General features: G+C 29.7%; 2 protein-coding genes across 2 annotated transcripts; one reads left to right on the top strand and one right to left on the bottom strand.

Annotated features, from left to right (window-relative positions):
* The first annotated feature begins 637 nt into the window (after positions 1-637).
* LOC130960988 (sulfate transporter 3.1-like) lies at positions 638-9,807 on the top strand. Its single transcript, XM_057886571.1, has 11 exons — positions 638-1,309; positions 2,298-2,505; positions 3,808-3,979; positions 4,587-4,652; positions 4,797-4,910; positions 5,650-5,893; positions 7,227-7,513; positions 8,228-8,418; positions 8,547-8,632; positions 9,176-9,252; positions 9,384-9,807. Exons 1-11 carry the CDS (start codon positions 955-957, stop codon positions 9,567-9,569), a joined length of 1,986 nt encoding a protein of 661 aa, XP_057742554.1. The 5' UTR covers positions 638-954; the 3' UTR covers positions 9,570-9,807.
* A 758-nt stretch (positions 9,808-10,565) lies between these two features.
* Positions 10,566-17,845, bottom strand: LOC130960987 (protein NETWORKED 1D). Its single transcript, XM_057886570.1, has 5 exons — positions 17,532-17,845; positions 17,129-17,213; positions 16,741-16,996; positions 11,979-16,147; positions 10,566-11,846 (listed from the first exon to the last, which is right to left on the bottom strand). The coding sequence occupies exons 3-5, from the start codon at positions 16,841-16,843 to the stop codon at positions 10,779-10,781; spliced, it is 5,340 nt and encodes a 1,779-aa protein (XP_057742553.1). The 5' UTR covers positions 16,844-16,996; positions 17,129-17,213; positions 17,532-17,845; the 3' UTR covers positions 10,566-10,778.
* Positions 17,846-23,242: the final 5,397 nt, after the last annotated feature.

Raw genomic sequence — 23,242 nt, 5'->3', positions numbered from 1 at the left:
GATTCACATAAAATTATTTTTATATAAAAATAATAATTAAAAACTGTTAAATAATAATTTAATTAAACATATTAAATTAATTAACAATTTTTAAATATTAAGTTATTAACTTTACATATAGAGCAGTCATCTTAAAATAAAAAAGAATTAATAGCTAATTGATTTATTACTCTGTAAGAGAGTATAAATTGTTAATACACAATGAGACAATATACTTATTTATATGCCTAATCAAATAACTAAAACCTCCCTATAACTCCTAATGAGCCTAATCCTAACTACTAGAACTGAACTAATATTGGGTTAAGGTCAAATTAAATCAGATGCAATTAATTAAAGAGAACTTTTGACAACGAACATATTAACAACTATATCGATTAAGACATACATACAATTATCTCACATCCACATGGAAAGTGAGAAAATTATTAAACCTAAAAAATTTGCTAAAAAGAAAACTAAACTCACCATATTTGATAGAAACCAAAACTAATAAAATAATAAAAAAATCATATAATTGTCTACTTTTTTTTTTCAACAATATGTCAATAATTTAATAACTTATTATATAGTGCATATAAGTTAGGCTGTGCACAAAAACTATTATATAAAGCCATGTCATTCACACTCTAAACACACACCACCCTCCTTCTTCTTCTTCTTCCTCAAATATTTTGTCCTTCTCTCCTTCTTCTTATACCTAAATTTCTATCCAAAAAAAACCAACCTCATCCACCATAATTTAGATATAACACATATATTTCTCCTAATTATTATTCCTCCCAACATACACCAAACTAAAACCACTTTAATATAAACTTGATTAGCATCATCAAATACATTTATTAATATTTAGTACTATATATAACACATACTAGTCATACATATTTTTAGCACCATTAATTATATTTGTACTTATTATTAAGGATAAGATATAGTATTATTAGAGAAAAAATGGGTAATGTTGATTATTCATCATCATATCCTTCATCTATGAATAGTGATGAGAGTGCACAACATCCTCGTGTAGTTGTTCCACCACCACAACCATTTTTCAAGTTTCTAAAATACTCAATGAAGGAGACATTCTTTCCGGACGACCCGTTGAGGAGGTTCAAGAACCAGCCTCCTTCGAAGAGGCTGATTCTTGGACTCCAGTACTTTTTTCCGATATTCGAATGGGGTCCGAGCTATACGTTTCAGTTCTTGAAATCGGACCTCATTGCCGGAATCACCATTGCTAGCTTGGCCATACCTCAAGGAATCAGCTATGCTAAGCTTGCAAACTTGCCTCCAATTCTTGGATTATGTGGGTATTATATGTATTTAATTAAGTTTACTTTAATTTCTCTCTTATGATGATCATCAAGAATATATAGAATTATATACAATATAATCTCTTTTAAACTCAACTATTTTAATTTCTTTAGTTTTTAATGAAGAATAATACTTTAACTTAGTAACACAAAAGATTTTCTATATGTAGTTTTATTTTTCCTTTTAGTTGAAACTACATATATCTTCTTGATAAAGGCCATAAAAATATAGTTCAATATAAGTAATTATATTTTATCATAATAAGAAGAAGAAAAATCGACCACATTTCTATTGCATTGATGTGCTATTTTACTATAAATTTTAAGAAAAATAATTTTTAAGAGTTTCCTAGCTAGAGCAAGAAGTTTCCTTCAATTCATCCTTTTTCAATAATCCCCTAAAGCTAGGAGACACATGAATTATTATTGTCTTATATTGAATTTTTCTTTTCTTTTGGATAATAAATATCAAATCTTAAATTTTTTTTGTTATTATAATTTTGATATTATATTATGAAATTATCTCTTATTCTAAATATTTAAAATGATAAAAAGAAGAAAAATCGATCACATTTCTATTGCATTGTCTGCTATTTTACTATAAATTTTAAGAAAAATATAACTTTTAAGAGTATTTTAGAGCTAGCAAGAAGTTTCCTTCAATTCATCCTTTTTCAATCCCCTAATATATAAGCTAGGAGACACATGAATTATTATTGTCTTATATTGAATTTTTTTTCTTTTGGGCAATAAATATCAAATCTTAATTTTTTTTATAAAATTTTAATATTATATCATAAAACTACATCTTATTCCAAATATTTAAACGAATAAAAAGAGACATAAATATGAATAATTATATTTTTAATAAAAAAATATGTATCTTATAATTAATAATAAGATAATTTTTTTTCTTTTTTTTTAAAAAATAATTTCTCTAAATAATTGATGATAATTATAATTTTTGGTGGATGAGAGCAGATTCAAGTTTCATACCACCATTGATTTATGCAATGATGGGAAGCTCAAGGGACTTAGCAGTGGGAACTGTGGCAGTTGGATCTCTTCTTTTGGGTTCAATGTTGTCAAGTGAAGTTAATCCAATTCAGAATCCAAATCTTTTTCTCCACCTTGCTTTCACTTCTACTTTCTTTGCTGGAATTTTCCAAGCTTCATTGGGTCTCTTCAGGTATATTTATAATCTATTTATTAATCCAATATTCACTAACTCACAATCATTATAATGGGCTAATTTTTTTGGATATGTAGATTCTGTGTATGTTGTGTATAGGTGTGGAGGTGGGTGGTGCTAGACATGAATATGAGATAATTTTTTTTAAACTATAAAGTGAAGAAATCGGACAGTGCGATTTCTTTGTTAAAAAATTTTGAACACAAATCGGATGGTCCGATTTGTGAGGGAGGAAAAATCGGATGATCCGATTTGTACTTTTAAATTTTTTTTTATTTTGAAAACAAAAATCGGATGGTCCGATTTCAATATTAATTTTTGTTTAATTGTTTAAAATACAAATCGGACGGTCCGATTTGTGTAATGCAATTTTTTTTAATTTTTTAAACACAAATCGGACGGTCCGATTTGCTCTTAATACCGCAACTGCGTAAAGCACTCATACACTCTATAACTCTGTTCTACACCATTTCTCTTTCCATATCTAAATTAAAAAGTGCATTGTAATGTCTTATGCAAAATGTGCACAATAAGGTTAATATATATACATATGTCTTTCTTAAAGAAATTTAATATATTATTCTAAATTTTAATATATTTTCAGAAGTAAAAGGAATAAGCAAGTGAATCATTTAAGTGGAAGAAAATAAATGATAAAAGAAAAAAAAAAGAATGTTTGAAAGGAAAAAAGCAAGGTAATGCGATCTTCGGGACTTGGCAGTACATTGTATGGAGGAAGATTATTTTTGTCCTTTCATGTTTGTCTTTTTCAAACATTTAGAATTTTTCAATGAGATTCCCCCACCATCCTTCATTTTTTTTTCCTTTTTTTTTCGTATAACACATTATTATTTATCAAAATTAGTTATATTATAATAATAATAATAATAATATCAACAAAATCATCATCATGCATTCTTAGTTTCAAAATATAAGTTATTTTGAAAATTTGGTACAATAAATCATAACAATAATAATCAATGTATCTAAATATAAATTATATTAAAATAATACCAGATTCTAGAAGTGATGACAAATATTTAAAAAAAAGAACAGAATAATTCATGATCATAATCTAATTTATAAATTTTTCTGTTGTTAACAAAGGTTCCTACTCAGATAAAAAAAAATTTATGTGAAAATCGATGATAATTAAAAATCGTTAATTAATTTAATGTGTTTGATTAAATTGTTTAATAAAATATGTATGTGAAGACATGTGATTAATAAAAAAGAATAGAAATAGTGAAAGACTAATAAGTAGAATAATTATTGATGAATAAATTGGTTGGAATGCAGGCTAGGGTTTATAGTGGATTTTCTGTCACATGCAACAATAGTAGGGTTCATGGGAGGAGCAGCCACTGTGGTTTGCTTACAACAACTCAAATCCATTCTTGGTCTTCAACATTTCACTCACAATGCTGATATCATCTCAGTTATGCGCTCTGTTTTTTCCCAAACTCATCAGGTATGTAGTACAACCTTTTATTTTTATTATTGTTATTATTATTATTTCATCCTATGCCTAAATACTAGTATCTGTTATTTGTGAGATATTTATTTATTTAATGGAACAATAATGAAATGTAGATTTATTAAATCTTCAGTTTGATCCTTACAACTATGAATAATTAGATTATTTTTTATTAGTTAGATGATATTATGCGATATAAATTATTTTGTCACATACTATCATCTAACTGACGAAAAAATTAATTTAATTTATTATTTAAGAATTAATTTAAATTTTTAATCTTTTGATAATTAAATTAACACACATCTAATTTTTTCAGAGACTAAATCATAAATAATAATTTTTTGATCCACTCTCAAATTAACATTTTTGTCATCAAGAAATTTTTATGATTCTAAAAATTCTCAAAAAATTATTCATATTAAATTGAAATTATTTTAACTGTTAATCTTAAATAATAAATTTTATAATTAAATATTTTCCAGATGAGCATGGTTAGTAGGTAGCTCCAAAATTGGAGTATATAATATTCATTTTTTCCATTTACTCTTTTGACTCTAATAGTATAATTTATTTTTATTTCGTTGTTGGTTTATGGCAGTGGAGATGGGAGAGCGCAGTGTTAGGATTTACCTTCATTTTCTTCCTCCTTCTCACAAGATATTTTGTAAGTAATGCATCTTCACATGCACAAAATCTAATACTTAGTTATAGAAATTAATATTTATTATCTTATAATTAAATTAAATGGCATAATAATTATGTGAATTATTATGGAATATGAATTTGGGTATGTGACACATATATGCAGAGCAAAAGAAAACCAAAGTTGTTTTGGGTATCAGCAATGGCACCGTTAACGTCTGTTATATTGGGAAGCTTTCTCGTCTATTTCACTCACGCTGAGAACCACGGCGTTCAAGTGGTGAGTAATGACCATTATGCCCATTCTACTTCATTAAATAATAAATTTAATTTTGATGTAATGTTAGTTTTACGTGTATCTAATTATGTAATACTATGTCAGTAAAAAATAACTATTTTTTACATTAATTTCGTAAATGATCATCCAAAAAATATAATATGATTAGACGATTATGTAAAATATTTTATACTATCAATTTATTGAAATTAAGCTCTTAAATAATAATGAATAGATTGAATTACTTTCTTGGTTTTTATAGTTTATCAAATTTGTAATTATATTCTTATACTTTTTTATTTTTAATTGGGTCTTTATATTATTTTTAATTTTGTAATTAGGACATTTTCATATCAAAAATATTAAAATTAACAAAATATTTTACCCAAAAAAATGTGGTCAAAAGTATATTTAAGTTCTTAATTGTGGATACCTTCAATGTGCGAATAAATATTTAATTAACTCTAATATTTTTTACATTAAAAAAGACCTAATTACAAAATTAAAAATAATATAAAGATTTAATTGAAATAAAAAAATATAAAGACTTAATTACAAATTTGCTGAAACTATAAAGATCAATAGAACAATTAAACTTAATAAACAAAAGATGAATATATTAAAAATGAAATTAATAATGTTATTTGATAATTGCCAACGAATTTTAGCTCAAATCACTCACTTAGAAGTTTTGAGTTCGAGTCTTATTCATAATTTTAAAAAATAAATGTTTGATGATCAGATAGGAGAATTGAAGAAAGGGTTGAATCCGCCATCAATGACGGATTTGGTGTTTGTGTCGCCATACATGGGCACAGCAATAAAAACAGGAATTGTTGTTGGAATCATAGCACTTGCTGAAGGAATAGCAGTTGGAAGAAGCTTTGCAATGTTTAAGAATTACCATATTGATGGCAATAAAGAGATGATAGCTATTGGCACCATGAATGTTCTTGGTTCTTTCACCTCTTGCTACCTCACAACAGGTAATTATATGGTTATCAAATTTTGACAATACTTTAAAAAAATTTTGTTAAAATTAATATTTTTTTTATTATTTGATAATTTTTTATTTTAATTACATTTTTTATTTTTATTTTTTAAATTAAAAAATTATTACTAAATAATAAAAAATATAACTTTAATTTTAAATGTAGTTAAAATTTCATATATAGGCATTGTAGCCATTATAATCATAGTTAGAATGCAACATAAAAATATTATACGTACCAAATATAAATAAACGTCATAGATTATGTTTTTTTAAAATAAAAAATTAGTAAAATGAGAATTTAATCACTATTAAATTAAGAGAATAACATTAATAAACTTCACCCTTTTCCACATATATACTAGTTTTAACAAAAATAACCCTTTTAATTTATTGTTTTTGGATGGTTGGTTCAAGTACTATGTATATACTTGAATCTCATTGAAGTATATAAAGGTTTTAGGTTTAAATTTTGTAAACGAAAAAAGGAATTTTCATTTTGAAGAGTAAACTACACCACAATATAAAGATTTTTGTCCCAAATAAAATTATTTCTTGTGTAATAAGATACCTATATTTTTTTTTTAAAAAAAGAGAAGAATGCAATTGACAACTCTTAGCTTTTAATCAATATTTGCAATTCACCATTGATAAATAATCAAGAAATGCAAAAAAAAAAAAAAGTTCTATCATTAACTGTTCTTCTAGAATTAGTCTTTCAATAAAATTTTTCTATTAACATAATTATCTTATAAGAGAAGGGTGAACTTGAAAAAGAAATTATCAATAAGGGCCTTTTACAAAAAAAAAAACTATTCGACAATAATCCCATAGTGTCAAATTCTATGATACACAGATATTGGCACGGATACGGGACACACCGACACACAAATTTTAAAATTTTATAAGATATAGAGACACGCATACATATAAAATATAAAGTATTTTTTAGATAAATCATAATGATATTTTGATATTTTGTTAATATTAAAATATAAATTAATTTTTTAATTATTTTTAATATTTTATTTTAATTATATCAAATATTTAAAATATTTTTTATTTTAATAAATAATAATATATACTATATCTAAATTTATTTCAAGAATGTATATTAAGAATAAGACTAGACACACTGACACGTGATAATATTTAGGTGTGTCTAATCGTGTCAAATTGCATATATTAAAACTTAAGATATAAAAAGCACATAAACAAATAAAGATGTTTACAACAGTTAATTAATTAATTGCATTTCTTGAGAATTAAACTAAAAAAAAGTGTGACATATAAAAATTTAAAAATATTTTTTTTTTAAATTATTTCAGGGCCATTTTCACGTTCAGCTGTGAACTATAATGCTGGATGCAAGACAGCAGTATCAAACATAGTGATGTCAATTGCAGTGATGCTAACGTTGTTGTTCCTAACACCATTGTTCCATTACACACCCCTTGTGGTGCTAGCAGCCATTATTGTTTCTGCAATGCTTGGCCTCATAGATTATGAAGCTGCAATTCATCTTTGGAACGTTGACAAGTTTGACTTTTTTGTGTGCATGAGTGCATACATTGGTGTCGTCTTTGCTAGTGTTGAAATTGGCCTTGTCATTGCGGTATGCATCAATCTACTCAATTTTCTTTTTTTTTTTTTACAAATAATTTTTCAATTCTAAGTCTTAAATTTTTAATTAAGCCTTTATAGTTTATATTGTATAAGTATTTTTCATTAAGTTATCTCCAATTTAAATATATATTTTGTGATCAAATCTATTTGGATACAAAAATTTCAAAAAAAAAAGGCAATTTATACACATGGGCTTGATGAGAAAATTTCCTAACTAGGAGACTTCTTGAAAAACTTTGGATAGTATAGAAACTTGGTTAGAAAAATTTAAATTACAAAAATTAATTGAAAATTATATATAATATAAAAAAAAGTCATGTATACACAAAAAATTAACTATCAAATCAGTCATTATGTATTTATATATATATATATATATATATATATATATTATTTAATTTATTTTTAATATATATTTTATATTTTGACATATATTTATATAAATAATTGATTTGGTAACTAATTTTAGTATGGTTGATATAATATAAATACTTATTTACAAAATTTATAACTATAAAAATCTATTGAAACTAGTACAACAACTATGAGAATTTTTTTTTAGTCTAATAATTCAACTTCTTTCACAAGCATCTCTGACAGAGCTTTTTGTGAAAAGTTGTTTTGATTATCTAAATTCTAAACACAATAAATATATAGGGTTTGTGAAAATTAAATTGTGTTATTACTTGTGTGCATTTTTCAGGTTGCATTATCTGTGCTTAGGGTACTTCTATTTGTTACAAGACCAAAGACATTTGTTTTAGGGAACATTCCAAATTCTGGTATATACAGAAATGTTGAGCAATACCAAAATGCAAATCATGTTCCTGGAATCCTAATTCTAGAGATTGATGCACCAATTTACTTTGCCAATGCAAACTATTTAAGAGAGAGGTAATTACCAAGAAACCTACATAATAATAATAATAATAATAATAATAATAATAATAATAATAATAATAAGTGGATGCTAAATTGCTAATAGTTTTTTTGTTTTTTCAAAAAATGGTTATTTTTCATAGGATCACAAGGTGGATTGATGATGAGGAAGATAGAATTAAAGATACTGGGGAGACAAGTTTGCAATATCTTATATTGGATATGAGTGGTAAGTAATTAAGTAATGGATATGAGAATTAAGTAACTAAGTATATAGTAATTATGGAAAATGATGCGGAAATGTTTGGTAACTAAAGAAAATTAATCAAAAACAGTCTAACTTATTTTATTTAATATTCATTAATGTCAACAATTAATAGATACTACATAAGATAAATTCTGGTTTTTTTTTTTTTGTCTTCTTAGCATTATCGAATGATTTGTTGACGTATCACGAAATGGGTCCACTTGTTGACGTACCACATTGATGAGTAGCGCGTATCATGATTTAAAGAATAATATTATTTGTACATTTGTCCACCTCGTATTTATTTTAACATAAAAATTATATTATTTGAAAAAATTAATAGTAAAAATTAAAATTTGTATGTCTTTGTCATTTTATGCTGGTTAGTTATACAATAAGAATAAGAAAAATGAATCATTCTATCATTGTTCTTGTATAATATAAATGTAAGAAGATCTTTTCCCTTAACTAGCAATGTGGTTATCAAAATTGAAATTCTAAATTTGTGTGTAATTTGATTGGCAGCTGTTGGGAACATTGATACAAGTGGCATAAGCATGCTTGAAGAGGTTAATAAGATTGCAGATAGAAGAGGGCTACAAGTAAATTCATCCTTTAATTTCTTGTTATATTATTATATAGTACTAAGGATTTCTTGGGGTCATTTATTAGAATGCTTAATATGCTTTATTTTATTTTTTTAAATATTCTTTTTTTTTTCCAATTTGTGTAGCTTGTCATGGTCAACCCTGGAAGTGAGGTGATGAAGAAACTCAACAAATCCAAATTCCAAGAGAAAATTGGTGAAAAATGGATATATTTGACAGTTGAAGAAGCTGTTGGAGCATGCAACTTCATGTTACATACATGCAAACCAAATTCCAAGAAAGATGAATCAGAGGGTTGGAACAAAGTCTGAGCCAAAAATATCAAATTAAAAGATGTGGCATGAGTGTTTGTGATTCATGCTGAAGAATATATATATATATAGAGAGAGAGAAGCACAGGGTAATTTATATATAAAAAAAAATGAAAGATTGATGTGTGTTTTTGTTTCTCAAGAGTTTGCATCCTATGTTGCAAGAAAATCTGATGTGTAAATCAATATGTAATAAGCTTGATGATCTATTGAAATGGAAAGTATCTCCATGATTTGTGCTCTAAAACTATTTTAATTGAAAGATTAGGATAATGATCCTCTAAAATTGAATAAATGACCATTTGTACCCATAAAAGATGAAAACGCGGACATATATACCTACACTAAATCGAAACTAAACTTGTACTCACACAAGATGCCTTTCGTGTGACAAAAGTACCTTGTCTTTAGAGGGTTGAAGTGCCACATAGGGTACTTTTTTCACACTGAGAGCATCGATCTACTGTAAATACATATGTCAGTAGTTTCATCTTTTATAGATACAAATGGTTATTTATTCCTCTAAAATTATTAAAAAGCAAACAATTAAATTAATGAAGAGCTAAATGCGATTAAATTTTGGACAATAATTCTTGAGACCAGTCACAAATTCAAAAAATTTTATTAGTAAAAACAAAAACATATATAACATGACAATTATTTTATTGTTATAAAATATCATTAATTTTCAAATTATCTAACTAATAAATTAAAATACTAAAATAGCAATTTAAATAATAACACATAACTTAAAACTCCATTTTTCTAAGTTACATATTTTAAAAAGATTGAATAATCTTTTCATTATTAATACAATCAAATTCCTCAATTTTTATATATGTCACTAAACAGTTATTTAAAAATTCAAAACTAAAACAAAAACATGAATCCACAGAACCACAATGATGAGGAAAATAAGTAAACAACAAACAAAAACATGAATCCTACAGGCTACAGCAATGAGAAAGAATTGGAGGGAATTATTCAGAAAAAGGATAGAAAAACAAAATGGTGAAAATTCCATCTTAGCCTCTTCTTATGAATATATATGAGGCACAAAATGTACAAAAGGATCAAAACATGTAAGGATCATTTATACCATCTATTATAAAAAAGGAAACTTTACAAACAAGAAAGCTAAATGTAATGTCTCATGTTATTTGAAATAATACTACGCTAAAAATATGCCGAGAAAATGGTTTTGCTAACTCAGTCTCCTTTGGTTGGAGGTCTCACACATGCACAAAAACCTTTCTTCTTCTTCTTCTGCTGGTTGTTTCTTGCGCCGCCGTAGAGATAATCGCGCAAAAGTACTCGAGGACTTCGATCCATGAATCTTGCTTTCTCCTTGTTTTCTTTTCCACCATCAAGTTTCAGAAGCAGAAACTGCAGTCTTTGAACCTCTAGCTGCAGTTGTCCTATTTTTTCGGATCCTCGCCGTGCCTGTTCCAAGACTCCTCTCTCTTTGCCAACGCTTCCGCTCTCGTCCAAGTCTGCCGAGTCCTTCCTGCCGGAAGACAATGTACCTTCTTTGACATTCTTTGTCAGCTTACTGTTGGCATCGGACAGCTTCATGACGGTCTCTTGAGCAGCTTCAAGTTGTCCTTTCGCAGCTTCATAGTCAACACCTTTTCCCTTTGCGCTTTTCTCAGTAATCTCCATCTTCTTAATCAAATCTTGTATGGTTATTTGAAGGTTTATCAACTTCTGCGCATCGGAATCAAGCCTTTCTAGAACTTTGCTCTTGTTGCCTTCCTCGTGTGCCAGATTCATTCGTCTCGAGATCTCTAATTTGTCCACACTCAACTCCTTTTCCACCAAAGACTCCGACGAAGGATGCTTACTTTTCGAATCCTCGGTTGCTCCTCTTCGATTGTAGCCACCCGGTTCATCCGTGAAATTCGGTGTATTGGCACTTTCCCATAAGCCAAGCATCTTATCATCAGCCTCAGGTGTATCTCTCCTACTTATCCCATATGATGAACACTCAGAGATTTGATCAAGCATGATGTCTTTTGGCAGAACTTCAATCTCGGTTACAGGAACATCTGGCCTTGATTTCCCTGTTCTCAGGTCTGAAGCGTCTCCATTCCGATTCTCATTCGCTTCATTCGCTTGAGAAGCATGCCTGCTTTCATTTATCAGCTTCACTGCTGTTTCAATTGCCAGGATCCTCCTCTGCAGGTCTGCGAGTGCATCCGGTGCCACGACAGTCCGATCTTCACTTGTTTGTTGACCACTTTCCGTGTTTTCATGATCTACCAACATCTTTTGAACCTGAAAATGGTTTCCATAAGAAAATCAAATTGCATCAATTACCATAAAAAATGAACAAAAATAATGACCAGGAACTAAAATATTGAGAAATTATAATACAGTTTAAGAAAGAAACACTGCATATCTTAGTACCTTAGATTCTTCATGGCCATGAGGTTTTCGATTTGTAACAGTCTGCATTTCCAGAGATGTTACACTATCGGTTAAAGCGGCAACTGCCGGGACATAAGCAGCTAACTGACCATGCAGTCTTCCATTTTCGCCTTCCAACTGGCTAACTCTTTCCTTCAGCTGCTCACTTTCCAGTTCTTTAGAGTGGTTTTCGCGTTCAAGATTCTCGCACGCATCGGATAGTTCACAGACCTTCCCTTCAAACAATGTTTCAATGACAGAAGAAATTTGCAGTTCAGCATAGAGTGTTGTAGCCTGAGTTTCCCATTCTTCAATCTCGTCCGTTCCCTTCTGCACCTCATAACTCAACTCCTTTTCTCTCAACTTAGTTTCACCAAGTTGTTGATGCAGGTGCCTCATTTCATTCTCCAACTTCTGATTCACTTCGCAAAGGTGTTCGAGCTCTTCAGTTTGGCAATCCTTATCCGAGGATAATTTCAGAATTTGATTCGCCTGGTCTTTAAGTATCCCAGTCACCTCATCATACCTAAACTTCAGATCTTCCACCATTCTATGCAATTCTGTTTTCTCGGCGAGCAAAGCATTAAACAGTGTGGCTGCTTCCAAAAGCTCATTTTCCTTTCTGGAGAGCAATTCCTTTTCATTTGTAATCTCACAACTCAATTGATCATTGACAGATTCAACTAACTTCAATTCAACATTTGACTTCACAAATAACTCTTTGAGATGTGAATTTTCCATTTCTGAATGCTCTAATTTTCCCACCATTAGTTTCAATCTCTCTTCAATGTCATTGTTTATCGAACAAAGCTTCTGATGATCTTCATCTAGTTCTTTAAGCTGCATGAGTTTCTCGAAGATAATGTTCTCGTAGATCACAGAAATATTAGACTGAGCTATTATCTCGCTGATCACAAAACACATTTCTTCTTCCAACTTACTTTTCTCTTTGCCAAGATCTAGAAATCTTCCTGTCAAGGACTTCTTCTCTTCAAATACTTTGCTATTTTCTTCATTCAAGAATTTGTTTCCCTCTTCCAAGTCTGCCACCTGTTTTCGCAGATTCTCTATTTCGGATGTCATTATTTCCATTCTCTCTTCTCCCTTGTATATTGTCAACTTCAACTCCTGATTCTTCTCCAATATCTTCTGGACCTCGATTTGCAATGCCAAGAACTGCTTCGACTGGATCTTGAATTCCTCGTCAAGTGCATCTCTTTCTGTCACAAGATTCTCTAACTTTTGTTTCATTTCCCCAAGGAACATAACCAGAACCGAATTCTCAACAGCCACTTGCTGGCTTTCACTGAAAACTGTGTCAAAGGACTCATTTGCATCTTGAAGCTTTTGATGTATACGGTTTAGAAGCATCTGATCTTCTTCATGCGTATCTTCACGCAAATGTTCGCCATCAGTGTTGAGAGTTTTCAGTACCTGAAGCAGCCCAATTCTTAGTATTCTGATTTTCTCAAACAAAGAATCCACATCATCCTGTTTCCGAACATTTTCGGTCTCCAGTTTAGATATCATTCTCTCAGACAACTTTGATGCCTCCAAAAGCCTCTGACTCTCAATTAGAAGGGAAAAGTTCTTGTTCTCCAAATCCTGAATACTTTTCTGCAAGATAAAAATTTCTATTTGAGCATGCATTGCTCTGTCCAGTTCCTCCTCATATTCCTTCTTCTGGAGATTTGCATCTTCTTGTAGAGCATGAATTTGTGATTCCTTCTCAGCCAATTCATTTTCACTCAACTTAGTGACTCTGGAATGCTCTTCCCTCACGGAATATAGGGAAACCAGTAACTCTTCTACCTTTTTCAGTGCAGACTCTCTCTCTCCTTTTAATTCCAAATGCTGCATCTCCAATTCACTGTGCTGTTTTTCAAGATCTTGCAGTGTTTGCTGTGTGATGTTCCACTGTGAAAGTAAGGTTTCTTTCTCAGAGATGACACTGGACTTCTCATTGTCAAGTAGCTTGCATGTGTCTTCTAAGGTCGTCGACTTTACCTTTAATCCTTCAAGTTCAGCATTCACATCAAACAGTGAATTTTCTAAAAGTTTGTTCTTTTCTGAGAGATTCTCCAGATTTTCAGAAGTTGTTTGTAACTGGGAAAATAAGGCGGCCTTCTCGGCAAGAAGCATTGATTTCTCCGCAAGCAAAGATTCGCATGTTTCTTCCAACGCCTTTACCTTTCCTCTGACGCTCTCTAGCTCGGCATTCAAGTCTGAAAGGGAATTCTCTAGAACGGAATTTTTCTCTAGAAGTTTCTCCATGATCTCCAGTTTTTCATGAAGGGCTGCTTTCTCACCTTTGTCAGTCTCGACCGTCTCCTTCAACTTCATGTTCTCGTCTTGTAATTCTTTCACAGATGACCCGAAACACTCTGGATCAAAGCCCGTTGACCTCACTTCGACCATCAGAGTTTCATGTCTTTTATTCATATCATTAAGCTCCTCCTTAAGACAGTAAATTTCTTGCTGAAGAGCATTTCTTTCATCAACTCGCAGCTCAACCTCCTGCTCCACCTTCTCTATAGTCTCCCTGAGTTTCAATATCTCATCCTGCAAATTCTGCATAGATAGAGATGAAGAAATTTTGAGCTCATTTAGAATCTTGTTTTCCTCATTGACCCTGTGTACTTCATCCTGTAAAGCCTGCTTCTGTGATTCCACATTCTCCAGTTTTTCAGCCTTACCGTGAAGGTCGGCAGCAAGAGATGTAAGCTCTTCCTGAGATTGGGCATGCAAATCCTGAAGAGTTTGGAATGCAGTTTCGGCCTCAATGAACCGCAGCCTCTCCTCTTGTAAGCAACTCCAAATTTTCCCCAACTCTTTCTGCTTCTCACTTAGTTCTTCATTTTGAGATCCCATCTTTTGGGCTAAAGACTGCAATTCAGAATGCAGAGTGTGATTTGATGTCTCCAAGAGAAGACACTTCTCTTCGGAATTGCGTAACTTTTCAATCCCTTCATTTATCTGGGAATGTAGCCTACGCATTTCCTCTTCGGCACAAGAGAGTTTATGCTCCAAACTGGAAATTATCTCCAAGCATTGCTGATAACGCAAAGCAGCATCTTCCTTCTCTTCAGTGAGTTTAGCAATTTCTAACTTCATCGCCTCGATCTCATGTTCAGCTGCATTAGCCTGCTCAGTAATTCTTCTTGCATTTTCCTCAGCTTCTTTTAACCTCTCCTCCAATTTCGATAATGTCTCCAGACACTGTTGATATTGAACAAGGGCAGCTTCCTTTTCAGCTTCAACTCTAGCAAGGTCCTGCTTTAGAGACTTGACTTCTGTTTCCGCTTTAGCAGCTCGTTCATTGAGTTCTCCTGCATCCTTTTGAGCAAAAGAAATATTATTCTCCAGATTAGATATTTTCTCCAAGCATTCCTGATATCGAAGAAGACTAGCTTCCCTTTCAGCTTGTAATTCTTTGAGGGCTTCCTTCAAGGCTTGAACTTCAGCTTCAGCTTTACTTGCTCGCTCATCAAGTTTCCGAGAATTCTCTTGTGCAGAAGAAACTTCTGATTCAAGATTAGATAATCTCTCCAAACTCTGCTGATACTGAAGCAAACCAGCTTCCTTTTCATCTTCTAATTTAGCAATGGCTTTCTTTAAGGCCAAAATTTCTGTCTCAGTTTTTGTCACCCGTTCAGATTCTGACAAGGCTTGAGTTTTTTCATCGTGGCTTCCATTGTTTAGCCCTCCACCATCCTCTTGTGAGTCATGAAAATCGAGACCCCTTCTAGCATTTCCTTCTGGAAACTTCGAAAAATTTTCATGTTCTCTGGGGATAGAAAGATCATTGAGGTGTTTTAAAGCTGTTTTGTTTATAGAAGAATCATGATCTTCAGTATTAGCTCCATTGAGGTCGAATGCACGTGAAGGGTGCCGCGAATCCGGTGTGCGTGGCTCAGTCTCTGGTAAATCATCTGTCAGCATCATTGGAACTTGATTAGGAAATGCTTCGGACATTGTTCGATGTGCATGGCGGATCACTCCAGTTGCATGGTCATATCTTTCAGCCAATGCCCGATAAGCCCGATAAAACTCTTCGACCAATTTCATAAGCTCTGGCCGTTTTTTATAATACATTTCTGCTCTCCGTGCAAATGAATCAGCATCTTCTTCAATAAGCTTAATCATTTGCTTCACCTTGACATCCATGTCTGAGAAACAGAAGATACCATTTTGATAAGATCACATGCATCTTAAAAGCATAGCACCAGATGGTATGTTAACCGAAAAATGTTATCACAACTTTCTGGTCATTAAGCAAATAAACATGATCATTTGAAAAGGCATACCTACTATTTTTTCTATGATGAAATAAATCCTGTCTTCGAATGCTTAAACATCTTTAGTTATTAAAACAGAAAGAAAATAACTTCTAATAAGATTCAAAAGATGTAAACAAATGCAAAGTTGCATATTTAGAGAAAATGTTTCCATATATAAAGCCATTAATCACCTTAAAATGTCTCAAGTTGGAAAACCTTAACACCGATTTGAATCAGATTACATCATTGTGCCAGACTAAGCAAACAACGAAATATGCATTGTCCGGTTCAATATTCCAAAACTTATAGCAAAGTAACATATCTCACTAATTATGCATAATATTATGATAGCAAAGAAAGAGAAAACCTTAATAAGACTTCCTTTAGAGTTCAATATCATGAACAATTAGTTGATCCATAGATACAAACAAAAACAATAGATATTTGAAATTCATTTCTCCCAGATTTGTGGAAGGCATTACCAGTCAGATTTTCTTGGAGCCATTTTGAATTCTTTGGGCTTATGTGGCTGTCCCACCACCATGAATACATTCTCCTAGAATTCGCATGAGCTAGAGTCGCCATCACGACGAAACAATCAAACCGGCCTTTTCGTCTTCTGATGCAGCTGCAAGGAACTCAATCCTTTGGAAGATTGTGTGAATCAAAACCAGAACCACACAGCAATTTGTGTGTTTTGACCACAAAGTCAACACAACACAACACAGTTTCTTCTACCTGTATGCATTCATTGGAGCAAAAAAACAAACAGAATGAAAGCAACACAAAAGGTTTAGTTTCAGATAAATCAAAGCCACCTTTCTTTTTCTTATCTTCTGTCAAAAAGATCTGAAACAGAACAGAGATTACCTGATAAGTTTGTTCCCAATTTCCAAAATTTAATGGGAAGAAAGAAAAATAAAAATCTGATGTGCCTGAATAATTACAAAATTACCTGACCAAACACAAAATTCCAATCAAAACAAGAGGAAATAAAAAATAAACGCAAAACAAATTTAATAATAAATAATATGATAAATCAACAAACTCCAGTCAAACTCTAACAAGAACTATGATGATCATGATAAAAAATGGCAACCATATAATTGAAGCTACCTGATCAATCAAAAACAAATAATCAAACTTGAAATTAAAAATAAATAATAAAAACCAACTGAAGATCGGTATAGAAGTGAATTGAAGAACAAATTAAATCAATCAAGAACTTCCAAAAAAAACAAAAAGAGCATAATTGAGATGAAAAGTAACTCACCCCCCAAAAACAAAAGAAAACAAAAATTGAAACTTTGAGGTATTGGGTTGTGATTTCCAGTGGCGGCGATGAACAAGTTCAGCTGCTTTATCTTCTTTATTTGTTTTTGTTTTTTGTTTTCTTTTATTGTGTGGTTTTTAGTTTTTGTTTTTGAGTCACCCCATGTTGATGTTGGTTAGATCTGTGTGTTGTGTGGAGAGGAAAACACAACACACAAAGCTTGCTGTCTTTCTTTCTTTGCGTTTTTGTTGGCTTTTTGATCATGTTGGCTGCATAGGTTGGTGGTCTTGTACTACTGTCTTCAGCACTCAACTAAAGGAGAGGAGAAAAAGAAAGAAACAAAAGTAATATTATGCTGAAAAAAAAAAACAAATATTTATAAAAACTTACAATATTTTTATATAAAAATAAATAATTTTATATATTTATATTTTAATATATATTTTATATTATTAATTAATTTTAGTTATTAATTTTAATATATATATAATATAATTATTTTTAAATAATTATTTATATAATTAAAATAAAATATAATAATTTTTAATGAAGTAACGTTATACGTACGTGTAAAATTATTTTATAATACAATCTATCATGATTAAATTCATATATTATACAAAAATGTTATTTGTATGTATATTTAATTTTAGTTGTAACTATCATATTCAAATACGTATAATGCCATATATTTTTATTTTATATTATTGCTATTATTTGATAGTAACTACTATTTTGGTATACGTAGTGTTACTCATAAATATTTTGGTATAAAATCATTATTTTATGATATAATTATATAATAACACATTAATTAATCTAATTTATTTTCATACGTATTTTAAATGATCCTGAATTTTGTAATTAAAAAAACAAATTAATAAATTTTGTAATTGACTAATTAACTATTCTTAATTAAGTAAGTTTTAAATAAATTTATATATATAGGTTATGCTTTTAACAAACTCATATTTTTAGTAGACACCGAAAAAAAACTCATATTTTAATTTTTAATTTTTTAAAGTTTACTATTATTATTATTATTATTATTATTATTATTATTATTATTATTATACTTTTTTCCCAGTAAAAAACATCCGGATGCTAAGAAAAATCCCAATAACTTTTTTTTTTTCACCCTTTTTTTTTTCCTGATTAGCACTCATTTTTCCAATTGATGAATTTCTTTTTCAACGAAGGCTAGAGACAAGTTTTTAAATTATCATGTAAAGTTGTAAACATTTTTCTGTGGAATTTAAAGTAAAAAAAAAAATTATTTGGACATCTGGTAGGTAAATTACTTTGACCATCAATAAATCTTCCTTAAATATCAATTTATTAATGGCAACACGTATTTTATTTACCACAGAGAAAGAGAGCTTTTTCAATAACTATAAAACAGAGAAAGTTTCAAAAACATTAAATGCAAAATTATATACTTTATCGGTTTCAATATGTAATTGCTATTTGTTAAGTTAAAATCTTGTTGAAGTTTGAAATTAAACTAGAATGAGACTTGTTTGATGCGTGAGACGGTAAATTAATAATAGTATACAATAAATATTAAAAATTGTTATATTTTATAAAATTAAATTAAATATATATAAATTAAAAATAAATTTAAAAGGTGTTTTATTTAAAAAAAATTGTAATACAAAGTATTTAAATGTTAGAGTTATACAAGATGAAATTTATATTTGGTGGCTTGATTTTTGCATTTATTTTAATTGATGAACTTAGTTTTCTTACATGGTATTCGTCCTCCTTTTTCTTTATTGGTTGTTGTTAGAGTTGTTGCTTTCTTCTTTCGGTTGTAGATTCTTATGAATGCATATTCTTTATGAATTGTTGAGTTGTATGCACTTTCTTTTGTGTTGTTTGTTCCATCTTTGCATGTATGTTCTTCTTCCAAAGATGTGTCTTGAATTTGTATGGTTTTCTTTTTCCTCAATCTCTTGATGAGTATGTGATCTTCGTCTGATGATATTAGTATTGGCGAAGTTGGTTCTTATAATCAATAAATAATTTAAATTAGAAATAAAAATGATGTCTTGAATAAGTGATTTTTTTTAGTATTACCTATTTTATTTGTTGTAATGGGTGTTGAGGTTCAATATTTTTAGTTGGAACAAATGTCTTGGTAACAATGTATTGTTGAGAATCTTCTTTGAGATTAAAGTCATTTAATTTGACTTCAAATATAAGTGTGAGGTTGCACAAGTTTTTCAATTGGGGTGATGCTTCAATATCATTACTTTCTTTGAGTGTCATTAGATTTGAAACAGTTGTCCCTAATAATTTTTTTGCTTCGCCATCAAATAATACAGAAGTTGTTGTAGCACTTTAATCTGAAACCTTTAATTGAATTCTGAACCTAAAATAAGTATTAGATTAGTAACTAATAATTTGATAGATGAGATTATGAAAAGTATATAGAATTACCTTATGGTTAGATATTGTGGTGTTTGATTACATGTGCCACAAATTTAGTTGTCTCCTTTTTTATATGCTTTCTTATGATACTTTTCACATTCAATATAGTTCCATCCAAATTATCATCAATTTTGTTTATAGTTGCTAAAATTGTGAAGATCTTTTCCTATTACAATATTCAATTTATGTTATCATTAGGTATATGGTATTTGAGTAAGTATGAATGTATGATGCATGTTGTGAGTTTTTTTTGTCATACCTGATCATCAAATTTTCATTGCATGGCCATTAGATCTTGAATAGTTATTTGATTTCTAATCATTCTACTCTGAAGATTTGTGTTGGCATTGTCTTGACTTGGTATCTCCATTATTTCTTCATATTGATCAGTCCTGTTTAGGATTTTATTATATTTGTTAAATTAAATAATTAAATAAATAAATAAATTTTTGAGAGACTTATTAGTTATAAAATACCCATAAGTCAGTTGTGCGAATTATTCAAACATACGAATTAGATCTCTCACAACTTTCTCTTTAAGGGGCCTGCTTCCATCATCATTGTTGAACACTCCTAATCTATTTGATATCTCATTAGCTGTGTCATGGATATAAAGTTGTGCAAACTTACCTTTTCTCCCATCTAAAGGAACCAAAGATCCAAGAAAATGATAATTTTGACCATTAATGTGAAAAGTATATGGGCCACCATCAGGGGCGGGGCTAGATTAAAGATTAGAGGGGGGCTAAAAATATTTATATAATAAAAAAAAAGACTAAAATAAAATTTTAGGGGGCTAAACTAAAATTTACATATAATTTACATGTAAAAAATTAAAATTGGGAGAGGTCATTGTCCCCCTTTGCTACAATGTAGCTCCGCCCTGGCCACCATGTTTATTAATTTCATGATCAATTTTTTCATCCATAGACGTAAAAGCAAAGGCTATATTATAGATGCGAATATGCTTCCTAAAATTTTTTGCAATGTTACTTCCATGGTAATCTAATAAATTATGTAGCAAAAAAAGAGGGAATTTTAACAATGGCAATTGGACTCTTCCTTTCAAGCAACAAATGGAGAATTTCGGATGAGTTGTATTTCTGATTTTGTGGGTCCTTTCTTTGTATCAAAGTATTGCGCCACAATACTCACAGACACATGTTGGTCTTCCAAAATTCTATACTTCATTAGTCAAATCTGTAAAAATTGAAATAAAGAACATAATTTAAATGATATATTTGCAGTCAAATTAAATTAATACCTAAAGAATCAGTTTGTAATAAAAGAGTTCACTCAAACATTTAGTTGCCTTAATTTTAAGCTATAATGTTAAGAGAAAAATTAAAAAAAAAATTTGGCCACTTACTTGGGTGTTGATTTGCTCGATTAGAAACAACCCTCGTTGAGAAAGTAGTTGGTTGAATTTCTGAATTATGTGTTGCTCGATTAGAAACAACTCTCGTTGAGGAAGTAGTTGGTTGAATTTCTGGAAATGTTACACTGCTACAGTGTTAAAAAAAAGGAAAAGAATTAATTATGAGTAATGAAATTTAAAATTTACTTTTGAAAAAATAGGGAGAAACTATTGTTGAAAGTATGTATACTTAAATTTTGATTAGGTCGAACAGATCTCTTTTGATTTAATAATTATCTTCTTTTGCGTTTTACCTCTTGAAACACAGCATATCTTTCCATCTCATTATTTGTATTATCTGCGGAGTGAAAGATATACAATAAAGCAATAAAATCACAATAGGTCTTGAAGATGAGCTATGAATACATGATGATTGTCTACCTGTAAACAAAAAACTTCAATAAAATGTAGTTTTAAGCAGAAAATATATCATGAAAAAGTATTAAAAATACAAATAGGTTTCTCAATTTATTTCTCAACAATTGGATTGAACTAATGGATTGGACAATATTACACAATAAAACTGGAAGGTCCATATTTTTTTACGGATTGCAAAATTATTATTAATGTGATTTTTTTTAAAAAAATTATCCGTTTTTTCACATATTTCTATGATTTTAAATATAACGCAAAAGATTTCATTTTCATTCTACATAATGACAACAAAGAATTACAAAAAACTATACGAATTTTTTTCCTATTAATTAGCTATAAGTAGCAACAATTAAAACAAAACATGTTACAAAATAATTTGTACTCACCCAAAGTGAAAGCTGAATTGGCAATACTCATTAACTTAAGACATTCCTTTTTCTTCGAGAGTTGCAAAATTATTATTGAAGTAATTTTTTTAAAAAATTATCTCTTCTTCACACAAGATAGAATTTTAAATATGATACAAAATATTTCATTTAAATCCTACAGAATGATTCGTAAACAATTACAGCAGAATATTTGTTTCCAAAAATCAATACAAAAAATAGAAATACTCCTTAACTTAAGACATTCCTTTTTCTTCGAGGATTGCAAAATTATTATTGAAGTAATTTTTTTAAAAAATTATCTCTTCTTCACACAAGATAGAATTTTAAATATGATACAAAATATTTCATTTAAATTCTACAGAATGATTCGTAAACAATTACAACAGAATATTTATTACCAAAAATCAATACAAAAAATAGAACAAAATATATTATAAAACTTTTTTGTATTAACTGAAGTGGAAGCTAAATTGGCACTCCTCCTCGACTTAAGATATTACTTTCTCCTCATCCTTACTTATCTAAATTGGATAGATCTAAGTGTTTCAAATAACTGTATTTTTACATTTTTAAAATAGGCATCAAAATCACCTTAGGAATCAATTTACAATAAAATAAAGAAGGTGCAATCAAAATTATGTTAAACAAACCAAACTGCATAATCATATGTTGGAGGCACATATATTCTTGTCTTCTTTTTTTTTTCGAAAGGATTGCTCTCCGCCTCTTTAATCTAACTATTTTGGATATTAAGTTTTTCACTCTATCATTGCCACTGAAAATCCTTCTACAACAAAGAGAATAAGACATAGTCAAAGAATGATAATCCATTCTAACTAAATTATGAAAGTAATACTACACATGTGAAATAACAATTTGAAAAAGAAGAACACATAAATGTAAATTGTGGAAGCAGTACTCGACGTGTAGAATAACAATTTATAATTTGATGCTCAAATATTGCAATGGACAGTATATACTATATAGGGAGTAATAATTTAAATGGACATTAATTTTGGTTGTGACTGTTGAATAGAACCCGTTAAAAAAGAGGAATACATAAATCTGTGCTACTTGCAATGATTTCACAATTAAAA

Source organism: Arachis stenosperma, chromosome 2 (assembly GCF_014773155.1).
Source record: "Arachis stenosperma cultivar V10309 chromosome 2, arast.V10309.gnm1.PFL2, whole genome shotgun sequence".
NCBI lineage: Eukaryota > Viridiplantae > Streptophyta > Magnoliopsida > Fabales > Fabaceae > Arachis > Arachis stenosperma.
This window is presented reverse-complemented; position numbering and strand designations above follow the sequence as displayed.